The 12,806-nt window shown below is 42.2% G+C and overlaps 1 protein-coding gene across 1 annotated transcript in view; it reads right to left on the bottom strand.

Moving 5' to 3' along the window:
* The window catches only part of ndrg4 (NDRG family member 4), an 85,984-nt gene that overhangs the window by 37,208 nt on the left and 35,970 nt on the right, over positions 1 to 12,806 (bottom strand). The window contains exon 2 of the mRNA XM_034686787.1: positions 6,036 to 6,126. Within this exon, the coding sequence (XP_034542678.1) occupies positions 6,036 to 6,113 (78 nt within the window). The 5' untranslated portion in view covers positions 6,114 to 6,126. The remainder of the gene's footprint in view (positions 1 to 6,035; positions 6,127 to 12,806) is intronic.

Genomic DNA, 12,806 nt, shown 5'->3' with positions numbered 1-12,806 from the left:
AATATTGTATTTAAAAAAGAGACCAAGATAAACTGCCCTTTGGTCCCTTGATAGAATCAGTAACTTTTGAGTAATCACAAGGCAGAGATGACCATAGAGATACACAGCTGATATTGGACCAGCTCTTAGTTATGCTGCTATAGGCTTAGACTGCCAGCAGAACTGACATACTGGTATCCTGTCTCTCCCTCTCTCCCCTCTCTCTGCCTGTCTCTCACTTTAACTCTTCCTGTCCCATTAAAGTTACTAACCATAGACCTTTCTGGAGTCCCTGAGCTCCCTTGTCTCGTAGGTTCCTCTGGATCTCTGCTGCTTTGGCCTGCCAAACTCCAGCTGCTACAACTGCTACTATCCGTCTCACCACTATCATCTCTCTCTCTCTCTCTCTCTCTCTCTCTCTCTCTCTCTCTCTCTCTCTCTCTCTCTCTCTCTCTCTCTCTCTCTCTCTCTCTCTCTCTCTTCATCTCCCTCTCTCTAACACGGTCTCAGCAGATGTGTGTCTAACATGAGTCTGGTCCTGCTGGAGGTTTCTGCCTGTTAAAGGAAGTTTGTCCTTGCCACTGTAACTTGCTAAATGCTGCAAAGTGCTCTGCTCATGGTGGATTAAGATGAGATCAGACTGAGTCCTGTCTGTAAGATGGGACTGGATCTTATCCTGTCTTGATGTTGGGTCTTTGTTAATAATAGAACATAGAGTACGGTCTAGACCTGCTCTGTTTGGAAAGAGTCTGAGGATAATGTTTGTTGGGATTTGGTGCTATATGAATAAAGATTGATTGATTGATATGAATATCTTCATAAATACTTGTCACTTCTGTTGGTGTTTTCATCTGTTACTGTAATAAATCAAAGTTAACAGTTACATTGACTTTTATAAAGTATCTGCTGTTCTTGTTTTAGGTTCTGTGTTTCATTCAGTGTCTTTAATCTTTCGTTACTAGTGGTCTCACTGCATGTCATACTTCTTTCAGTACTTATTAAGGGTAGTAACTAGTAATTGTAAATAATTACTAATTTACAGTAACTTACCCAACACCACAAAATGTTAGATGTGACTTTAAAAACAAAGAAGTTGTTTAATAATGACATAAGCCCCTAAAACACTGGATCCCCTGCCACATAATGCAGGTACATACAAGCTTTTATTAAACATGTTTTGACTTTAACACCAACAGGTTAGTTCCTCCTTTTTTTCACTAAAGGGCAGGACAAAATATGACATGACAACAGTTCTGATTTTAGACCTGGAAAGTGTGACTTGAAAAGTGTTTTTAAGACTCATTAAAAATCTGTGTCATGAGAAATATTGCTCCTTTAAAGCATTATGTAGAGTTTCTGCTTCTAAAGAGACATTGAAAATAATGAACTGGAGTGCTTTTGGGAGACTGATGAGGAAGAAATCAGCAGTAATAAGTGAGGGAAGATGGTGTTTGTTAAAACAGGATGAAAGGATGAACAGGGACCAGATTCCCCCAACAGTCTGTCAACAAAGATGAGCCTGGGCATACGATCAGGGCACAGAGATAACATCAGGCCTCAGTGGTGAGAGAAGGATCTCTGATGAATGTCAAGCTGCCTTCAGTAGAAGTGACAGCTGTGAGTCTTCAGTCCAAGCTTTTCAAAACTCTGAATTGGACTCCAGGCGTTCACACAAACCTTGCAGAGAGTGTGTTTAATTTTGGGGTGCTCACTTTTTGAGGAATCTGATCTGTTTCTTCACTTAAAGAGAGATGTGCTGACGTAAAACAGGCTTTTCATCCACAGCGAGATGCACACTGCTGACCTGAAAACTGACAGACAACACGTAATGCATCTGTCACCTTTCAGCTCAACAGTTCATGCATCCTCCTAACCTGCGTTATTTCAGCACATGTCATTTAGCTTGTTCCTGCTCTGCTGCATCTTTAAAGCTGAAAGCAGAGCAGGAACAACTGGACATTAAGAAAATAAAAGAAGGGGGAAATACACATGAGGTTAGACAGCCACAGTCACAACCGTCAGACAGATGGTTTCCTGTTAAACGTGCATGAATTAGGACTTAGAGTTTATTTGTCTTTAGAGTTTGTGTGAGTTCTGGAGATACTTCTGAAAGAAAATACAGTTTGATTAAAAGAAGGATGTAAAGTTGAAAGGAATAATTGTGGATTAAGGTGAGGAGGGAAATCAAAGTCCTAAACATTAGAAGTGAAGACTGAAAAATAAAGGACACATGAAAACATTAGACCGGGGAGACACCTAAAGAGAGAAAGATGTCACTAAAACCTCTGGACCTGAAGCTGCCCTTTGAGAAGAGGATGAGCTGTTAACATTTGCACTGTGTCACCGGCTGAACATTTGAAGGCGTGCCGGGAAGACATCCAATAAACTGATGTCCAATTTCATCGAATATTTGCATCTAAAAGGGCAACTTCAGTCCACGGGGAGTTCATGCAAATGAGTCTTTGTTTGCAGAGGGAACATGTTAGTGAAGACAGTACGGTGGTCGGACCAGCAGGTGGCACACTTCTCCCTCTTATGACTCCGGGTAGTGCATGTAGTTCAGAGTGAGCAGCAGCTGAGCACTGTGGGTGGTGACATCCTGATTCAATGTTTGTCTGAGATTATTCTGTGTTTCATGTTGTTTTACTCAAAGTGTCATAAAGAGACAGATTGTCCTTAGATAGTCTCAGATCTAAAGCTGACAGATGGTCTGAGTTCTCGTTACCTTTACCTCCTCAGCTGACCCCTGTGTGTCTGTGGGTCTGTTTCTGTTCTGTGTTTTGTGCAGCGCTGCATAGACGTGAGGTGCTGTCAAGCTGTGTTGGACCCATGTTGCATATGGTTTTCTACTTTGATGTGTTTCTCATGCCTCTGATCTCTGAGTCTCTGTGTCTCCAGGCTGCTATCTGTAAATGTAGATTTTGCCCCAGATTTTAGCACTTCAAAAGAGTCCTCAGCTGAAAAGCAGGGGTACCCAAGAACTACATTTATTTTGTGAGGTTTAGGAGGATGAAGGACTTGCTTGATCACTCTGGTACAAGGGATGCAATGACTGGAGGTGTCCCGGCTGGAGGAGATCTCATAACACAAGTGACATCAAGCCAGTGACTGAGGCTGATGTTTTCTCTTTCTTCTTTGTATTGAACCTGATCCTTCTTTCATAACCTGAACACATGTAGCTCCCATAACTATGGCTGCTTTACTTCTGTTATAGGTTTGCTATAATCACAGGTCAGGTTAGTCTCATGGTAATTTTGTGTAAGTTCAGGCCTTTGTTTGTTTGTGCAGAGTTATTGATAAAAACACAGCTGCTCAGGTAGCTTCCTGCTTTCAGGGAGCAGTTTCTGCAGGGAGAAAGTATTGGTACTAGTTCCAGGCTAGTAAAGCAGGTCAGTGTTGCATTGCTATTTAACACCAGCATCTATCTGCATACCTTCTGTGAAGACAGTTATAATGATCTGTTTGTGCAGGCAGGTCTGTCATATAATCTAGTCTTTGGTGTTTTGCTCGGGCTGACTCATTGTTCTAAGCTCTGCTCCATGTGGATGCTGTTGTGTCTGGTGTTTTGGTGTTCTGGTAGATGTCTCTGCTTGTTCTGGTGGATCTGGTAGTTACCGGGAGGACCCCGCTGGTCCGACGGCGGGTCTGGCGGAGCCAGTGCCGTGCGATGACATGCCAACCGTGAGTGGGGCGGCTGGGGGGAGGGGGTTGGTTAAGGGGCGCGGGGCTTGCGGGGCTCGCTAGCCCCCCTGATGCCTCCTCAGCTTTATCCTGCTGGTGATGGAAGACAGAGCAGCAACATACGGTAAACATTCAAATGTCATGCTGATCATGGGTGGTTCATTTTCTGTGTAAATCTTTGTTTAAGTCAAAGAAACAGACTCCTGTGGGGCGTGTCCAGAGGGGTGGCCAGGGGGAGCACTGGCCCTTGGGGTCCCAGGTGCCACCTGTTATGATTGGTGATTTGCCCCTCAGAGGCGGGACTAAAGTCAAAATGAACTACTTGGGTGTGTTGTTAACAGGCTAGCAGGAGCTTTCTTTGTATTTAAAATGTCCATCTTCTTTTGTTTGTGACTTAAGACAAACTTTTTCTTTTTGAAACCTAAAAATACTAAGATGAAGATGAACTTTATGTCACCACATACAGTAAGAATTACTCACATGAATATATACTACACTTTAATGAGACTTGTTAAAGAAGATAGTGAAGACAGAGGATACATTCTTATATATTGTATGTGCACAGTCATACCCTGGCCACCTCTCTCTACGTCAGTGCCCCAGTAGCGACACCCCAATCAAAAAAGTCTGGACACGCCTCTGATGATCCATAACCTTTAGGTCTACAAAAAAACACAGACCACTAGTTTCACTTTGCTTCATTTGTGCTCCAGCATCACAATCAAATCCAAGCTGCAGATCTGTATCCTGCTCCTTCCAGAGATGAAGGAACAGGTTGTCTGTGTAGACAGGCTGTGTAAGACTGTTAACATGGGGCTGAGAAAACACTGTTCAAAGTTAAAGTTTCAAATCTGTCACAACCAGTCTTTAGACAAACAATACAAACTTTAAAACTGTTGATGTTTCCCAGCCCGTGTGAAGCTCAGCATTTCTTGCAGTGAGTCAGTGAGTGTTACCAGTGTCTTGTGCCAGGAGGTAATCACTCAGTAAGTGTTGGAAAAGGTCACACTTTTGCAAACAACCAGAGGAACAGATTTTAAATGAGCTGAGAGGGAGAGAGAGAGAGAAAGACAAGACTGCACAAGTTTCATTCCTGATGTCATCCACATCAGTGCAAACATGTAACTGGATCGATCAGCAGCAGCAGCCGATGGCTGTGATTATTTACAGGCAGTGACTCATTATGAGCTGACCTGATGATCTTTGGCTGGATCAATAGCAGTATTTGTCATTTATATTGATACACAGCGTATTTGGCCATTTCTAAGAAGCAACAGAGTCGAATAAAAACCCTCGGCCCTGTATTTACCACTTTCACAGCCTCATTTCTGACTCGGTGGCTGAGTGAGTCAGTAAGTGGCTTCACTGATTCCTCCAGCAAAGGTTCAGTAAGTGGTTGTCAGAGCTGAACTCTCCACTGTATGGATTTGGTTCAATCTGTTGTTTCAATGCTATTCTGGGCGGTAATGATTTTTGCTCCTGTTTGCTTTATTGACTAATGAGAACAGCTGTCCAGTAGTTTATTCACACATTATATTCATTATCTCGGACCAAGCTCTTGTTATCTATTTCAAAGATGCAGTGTGTGAAGTTAGCAGCATTTAGAGAACAGATTTGGTGGAATATAATATGTTAGAGTAGGTATACATTAGTGTATAATCATAAAACTATAGTTTAATTTTTTAAACATATAATATGTATGTATATTTACATAAGGAGCGGGTCTCCTCTCTGCCATCATGAACCGCCATCATGTTTCTACAGCAGCTCAGCTATTTGATGCAAAGGGTTAGGGTTAGGTTCATTCAAGAATCTGACCCCTAGATGCCACTAATATTCCGGTTTGTACACACTGCACCTTTAAGAGCTCTTTAATCCATTCATAATAATAACCCTCTAACCACAGTAAGAAAAGGCAGTTTGAGAGTTGGTCTTCCTCAGACCTCCTGACACTTAATGCAGCTCTGACATCAGATTGATGTGACCCATCACGGTGATTTCCATCATTCCTGCAACAAGTTCCTCTAAAACATTCAGAATCCCCTGATTCATCCTCAACCTGTTGCTTGGAATAAGTGGCCTTTGTGTGAGCGCCCACTGCCTTCTCTCTGCTCTGTGTTAATCTCTCTTTGTCCTCCTCCTCTCCCTCTCAGCTTAAATGAGCTTTCATCATGTAGCGGTGGTGCTCTCAGAGTCAGGGCTGGATGGATTCATTATTACCCTCCTCTGCTGGTAAACATGCATATCGTCTATTAGAAGGCGAGTTAATGAGCACAGACATCTCTGTAGTTTCAGAGTGTTTCATGCTGCACATATTTCACAGTTAACATTCTGACAGGAGGGAAACACAGGATGCATGGAGCGGATGGACTGACCATGTCTGAGTCCCCTCCTCTCTGCTCCGGCAGCAGGGGCTTCTCCTCCGTGAACTGCTGCTCCTTCATCCCCGCCATCCTGGACAGCAACCTGAAGTCACAATGAAAACACAAACAAACATGCACACACACACACAGACACACACACGAACACACGAACACACACACGAACACACACATAAACATGTCTAGGGTTACACCATCATTTCTTCAAGATGACTAAAGTCTGTGTACAGTTTAAAAGTTGTACTCTCAGTGAGTTCAGTGATATGAGGGTAAAGTTTCACTTTGATGAAATGGGAAAAGTTCCTCATGGATTAATTTCACAAATCCACATTGTGAAATTATGAGTGGAATCAGATAACTGCATAATTGGATGTCATACTAAATTGGACTGAAGCAGCTGATGGATGGAGAGCTGACTGGAAACAGAGGAAATGAAATCAGGATGGGGATCACTGCAAACATGCCCTGATTTATTGACAGTGTCACTGAGACGTCCACGCAGCTACGACAACTTCATGAAATAGTATCAGAGACCTAATTTCAGAGCGCTTCTCATCAGTGAAAAGTGAAAGTTGTCCCACGGAACTTCCACTCCACTCAGTAGTGACCATTAAACCGTGGTTTATACTTCTGCGTCGCCGCTACGCAGCAGAGGCTGATGCGGACGTGAGCGCCACATACTTGTGCGTCGATGTGTCCGTGACGTGAAGCAATACTCCGCTTGAGGGCAGTGTGGTCTCTCTGATAGCCGGTCGCCTGCTTCCGGCCCGTTACGATCTCTGTTTACTTTTCCACAGAGATTCAGAGCGTGTTATGTTAAGCTACAGCTGATACATGTTGCTGTTTATCATACAGACATGATTACATGAAGAATAGAAAGGAGGAGATGAAACACACGGCTGATGTGCGGCCGATGACCGAAGTGCTGTAAAAGCGGAAAATACAATGTTGCCGAGCAGGACCAATCACAGGGCTTGCAGTCCGCATCGATTCAACGCGTAGTTACATTTTGAGGAGGTGCACGTCAGCTACGCAGACCACGCCGTTGATTCGATGCAGAAATACAAACCAGGCTTTAGGTCTTTTTTAAAATGCTCTGTATGCTTCATACTTGCTTTCATTCAACAGCATTTACATTATTTTTTTTTAGATATATTTTGGGGCCTTTTGCCACTGTCTTGTCTAAGAACCAAGCGGCAACCTCCGGCTGCGAGAATTGAAGCCAATGCAGAAGTGTCAAAAACTCAGTTACTCGACTGTTCCCTTGAGGCTGGCTCCGGAAGTAGACACCCACATACACACCCATTCAAAGAAGACGATCTTTACAGCAGAAATAAACATGTTTACAGCCTGGTTCAAAAGACGAGTGTAGTCTGGATAGCTCATTTTCCTATCGGCACACACTGTAAGGGGGGGGGGTATTTTTTCATAACGCGGAAATTTAGAAGATATTACGATTACAAGTTTTACATTATTAGAGGCCGGGCTGACTTGATTGACAGGCGGGAACACTGTGGCTGTTGGCGAGGGGGCTCACAACCCGCCTCTTTACATCACACTCTCTCAACAGCAGTTATGTTGTGTTCAACATTAACAATATGGCTCCCGCCAATGATTGGCTTCAAAATAGCACTTCAGCAACAGATGGGTGACGTCATGGATACTTCGTCTGTTATTTATACAGACTATGCTAGGAACAAGACTAACCCACAATCACCTCATCAGCTGCATCTATAATGCGCTGTGTTTCTTTGAGGTGTAATGAAGGTGTTCAAATATTTCCACCTTTACAAAATAACTAAGTATTTCAAACCCTTCAAGCTGATAGCATTGATTATATGATAAGTTTATCAATTCTACCTTTGTTCACCCTCCTATTATCCTTGGGGTCAATTGGACCCCATTCAATGTTTAACGTCTCTAAATTAATGACTAACATCATTTTTTGGCTTCATATTTCTTGACTTTTCATAATTTAATGGGGACAACTGGGAAAACGTAAAATTAAAATGTTGATATGTTTTAATTTCCTGTAAAAAACATTAAAGTACCTATGTTCCTTGGGGTCAATTTGAGCCCAGGCTGTTTTAGCTGTATATAACATAAGAAATATCAACATTTTACACACATTTGTTTTGGTTGTTTTGGATGATATTGAGGTCACTATAACCAAGGACACTTCCACATGTGACTACAGGAGCCGTTTTATCGAACCGCCAATATTTCCAGCCACCATGTCTATAAAGACATTCATTCATGAGTCCTGTGTCATATGTTTTGATAACATAGAAACAAGGCAGGGCCGACGAGAGCATGACAAACTCACAGCAGTTTGATGTTCTGTTTTATGATAAAGTCCTTCTGAATGCTTTAAATTGAGTTTATGCTTAAAATATATTTTATTTAAAGGGATACTTAGATATTCCACAAAGAAACATAAAGTACCTCACACATAAACCTGGGTAACAATCAGTTTCTGGAGGTTTAAATTGCTGGGGTCAAATTGACCCTATGGATAAAAGATGTTAGTATGTTGAGGGTAACAGGAGGATTAAATCATGCTGTGTTTCTCTTCGTAGTGGGTCTGGTAACTAAAAAAGTTGAATTTGTGTAGCACTGCTGCAGAACAGGTTTTCTCTGTCCTTTGGATTTTCTTACATAATAATTTGAATTTCAAATCAGTCCCAGAGAGGCAAAATCCGATGTGGGAAGAAGCACTGGATGGCTTATACCGCCGTAGAGCAGATCATCCTGGCATTAAGGGGAGTAAGTAGTAAGTACAGCAGCTCATTTAAGAGCTTTCTGCCTTTGTTTTTGAGACGCACTCTTGCGTTAACATAGATGCTCACTGACCGAGATTACTCTGCAAAAACAGGAGTTTATAAGTGCACAGTCTGCTGCTTCAAAGTTACCAGAGGGCTGAGGCTGTATGAAAGTCCAATCAAACCGGCCTTTTGTGCTAGAGGGAACACACACACACACACCCACACACACACACACACACACACACACACACACACACACACACACACACACACACACACACACACACACACACACACACAAACACACACACACATACACACACACAGAGTTATACTGCACAGTTATACACAAGGACAGTGTTACACGCCTACACATCAGCACACAAAGAGTGGGGTCAGACAGTGTCAGTACAATAACACTGCTAGAGGTTGGCATCAATCCGCCAACACTAGAACACAGAGGAACACTACGACAGCATCACCAAACACACTCACAGACACTCAGAGTTAAATTTAGTCTCTATTGACACCGCATCAAGTAACTGAGGTACTGCTTTGTTCTCCTTTTTTAACATTAAACACCTCTCTCTGGGATTATTCTCTCCTCGTTGATTTAGGGATGTGATAATAAAACATCACATAAGAGATAACTGCATCATGTGGTTATTTCTCAGGCACATCCAACACACCAGGTATGATACCCCACCTTCCTCGGGTACTGTTTTCAGTGAAGTTATCACTAAAAATAAAATATAGTTTCTCATATTTCTTGATTATAAAACTGTACTGTATTTTTAACCAGATACATTAATTTCTCAAGCTACAAAGATAACTTTCCTCAGCAGATTTTAATCAGTGCAAACTAGTTAACACCATAACAAAAGTACCTCTCTGTTCATGAGTTATGTGGCTTGATAGAAACTTAATGTTGAGCTTATTTGATTTGAAACAGGAAACCTAACAAATCAACTGTATGGCTCGTGAGTTAAAATGTGTTTAAAGACAGAAGGTGAGTGTTATTTTCTCCAAAGTCAGTATCTTTACTTATTACCCGGCTCTCTTACTGATCTTCCGGTTGTGTAAGATGCTTGATTCTGATTGGTCAAAACCCCTTAACAATGGTTATTAACTTTCACTAACATGAGCAACGCCAGAGGTAAACTGATCACACGTCATGTCAAATCAATCAATGGAAAATAGTCAATTTAGCTTCTGCTTGTTGGCACCATAGACTGTAAGGTGAGGTAAACCTTATGGTGACCTTTGACAGCAACTTAACCTTTGAAAAACATATTACTAACATCATCCAGTCCTGCTTTTATCACCTAAGGAATATTGCCCGGATAAGATCAATGCTGACAATACTGACACACAAACCATTATTCATGCTTTTATTTCTTCAAGATTAGATTATTGTAACAGGCTTTTAACAGGTATAACTCACAAATCTACCAATCTACATTTGGTACAAAATTCAGCAGCAAGACTTTTAATTAAAACCAAGAAGAGAGAGCACATTACTCCTGTTTTAATGACCCTACACAGGCTGCCTATTGTTTTTAGAAAAGATTTTAATTTATCACTTTCAAAGCACTTCACGGCCTGGCCTGAATACATATGTGATTTGCTGTTACCCTACCAGCCCGGGCGCAGCCTCAGATCCTCAGGCAGGAACCTCCTGAAAGTTCCTGTTTCAAACTTAAAATCTAAAGGTGAGCGAGCGTTTGCTGTTCAGGCTCCACGACTGTGGAACGACCTACCTGGGGATGTCAGGAAAGCTACATCGTCTTTTAAATCACAGCTGAAAACATATTTATATCGAAAGGCCTTCTTGTAATATTGTTTTATCACGATGTTACATTTATTTTTAATCTACTTTTATTCAGGGTTTTCTTTTATTCACTCTTTTTATTTTGTTTTACTGATTTTAATTGTTTTATTGTTTTAATTTTAGTAGTTTCTCTTTAACTCTTTATTCAGCTGTTCCTCTTAAATTGTCTGACCAGCTCATATATAAAGAGGGGAACAAAATGTGCCATGTTTTGCCAGCAGAGCAGGACTGTGAACATTGCTTTTCATTTACACCCCGCCCCCATTGTTACTCTGGGCCCTCTCCCAGGGGCCCTACTGTACGAATTAGGCTTGTTAGCCATCCATGCTGTAAAGGTGCAACTTTAAAACCCACTGCCGTCAAGGTAAAGCCTGATAGTAGAAGCAAACTTCATTCCACTGGTAAGCAATAGATGACATCCAGCCAGGTCTTTCTTTTTGCATGCATTGCCAGTTGTCAGTTTTCACTGACAAACGAATAACTGGAGAGGTGACAATGGAACAACATCTAACAGCAGATTATTAGCTTATTAGCACATGCACGCAGAAATCTATTCATGGAGGTTGATGAAAATCAAACTCTTTGGCAGATGATTGCTGGTTGTTCCTGTGTTGCATTACAGGTAATTATGTTTCACCTCATTTGCTCTCATTTGTTTACCTGCATACAGAGAAACTTTGTCTGCAAATAGAAACTGTAATGTGTCTGGTGCCCGGTCGCTGCATCAGGCATGACATTTAGGCATTCAGAGAAATCCAAAGTCTGCTAGACTGTGACTAATAACAGTTTGTCTCTGTGATTAAACTAATCCTGCTCTACAGAGAGTGGAAGTAGGATCTGAAATCTTCAATCTGAAAAGGTCACAGATAAAACTACATGTGATTTTGGTCCAAACTTTTGGAAATGTGTGATAACTGTTCACCATCTCAAGGCAGCAATGTCTCGGCCGTGTGGCACCTTAAAACTTCACTAAAAGGACCAAAGAGGCCGGGGAGGCTGGAACTGATACGCCCTCTTCAGTCCACAGTAAATGAGAGACATGATGTGTACACATAAACTTCAACTACATCAAGTTCAAACTCACGTTAACTCTAAGGTCAGCTAAGGTTAGGCACACCTGAGGCGACTCTTAGATCTTAAAGCTAGGGTTGGTAGTCCTGGAAAACTAGCATGAATTTGAATGTAGCATTTCCTCAGGACTCCATCTAACCCCTCCCCCCCTCCCCTCGAAACTCCTTTAAAACCCCGCCCCCGCTCACATGCACGTGCGCTGCTGATTCGCGACCATATGATGGTGACTGATTCAAAACCGGTCCTCAGCACATGGTTTGTGTTTTGCACTACGTCAACTCATGTCTCACTCAGCGGTAAGAAAACACCAAAACATTCTCATAGTGAAAGTTAAAAACACAGACAAACATCAGCGGTAATCACTGAATCAAGGATTCTCCTCCTCCTCTCCTCATCCATGTTGTCTTTCTGGTCCTCTGAAAACCTCTGACCTGTTCACTCCTGCTCATCATGACGGTTTGTTGTTGTAGTTAAGTGAAATACGATCTGGTGATAACACAGAGTGTTTTATTCTGAAAATTAACCGGTTGTTTTCATTTTGTTTTGGTGCTTGACTTCCTGTCCCGCTCCATCTGCTCTGTTATGATTGAAGCGTCGTGCTCCGGCATCCAGCAAAAATAGAAGTCTTGTGTATCTGATCCAGAGGACTCCGACCTGCCGGATCAGAGACCCAGCCGGAATGCAATGGAGTGGATCCAGTGGAAGTTAACAGATTGACTTTATGATGAGCAACAAAGGCCCTTAAATCTGGCAACTAATCATCTAGTGTGTCATCAGCCGCCGTCACAGACAAGCTGAGTCCTTGTTCAGAGTCTGGTTTCTCTGCTCATGCCATGATGCCTGTCTTAAAAAGGTTAGCCAAGACCTGTGAGGGTTTGAAGTTTGTTTCTTTAAGGGCGTGCTGCCAGAGAGCCACACTGTCGTACTTCCAAAGCAAGGTTGTACTCAAAGGTACATACATAGGTGTTCTGCTATTTCTGGCTCCCTGATGCAGCTGATCACCAGCACCTGCTACAGAGCATTCATACCTCCATCAATCTCTTCCATCTGTACTTTATGTGCCCTGGTTTCCAGATTAGCCATCACCGGATTATTCAA

Source organism: Notolabrus celidotus, chromosome 6 (assembly GCF_009762535.1).
Source record: "Notolabrus celidotus isolate fNotCel1 chromosome 6, fNotCel1.pri, whole genome shotgun sequence".
In the NCBI taxonomy this organism is placed as follows: domain Eukaryota; kingdom Metazoa; phylum Chordata; class Actinopteri; order Labriformes; family Labridae; genus Notolabrus; species Notolabrus celidotus.
This window is presented reverse-complemented; position numbering and strand designations above follow the sequence as displayed.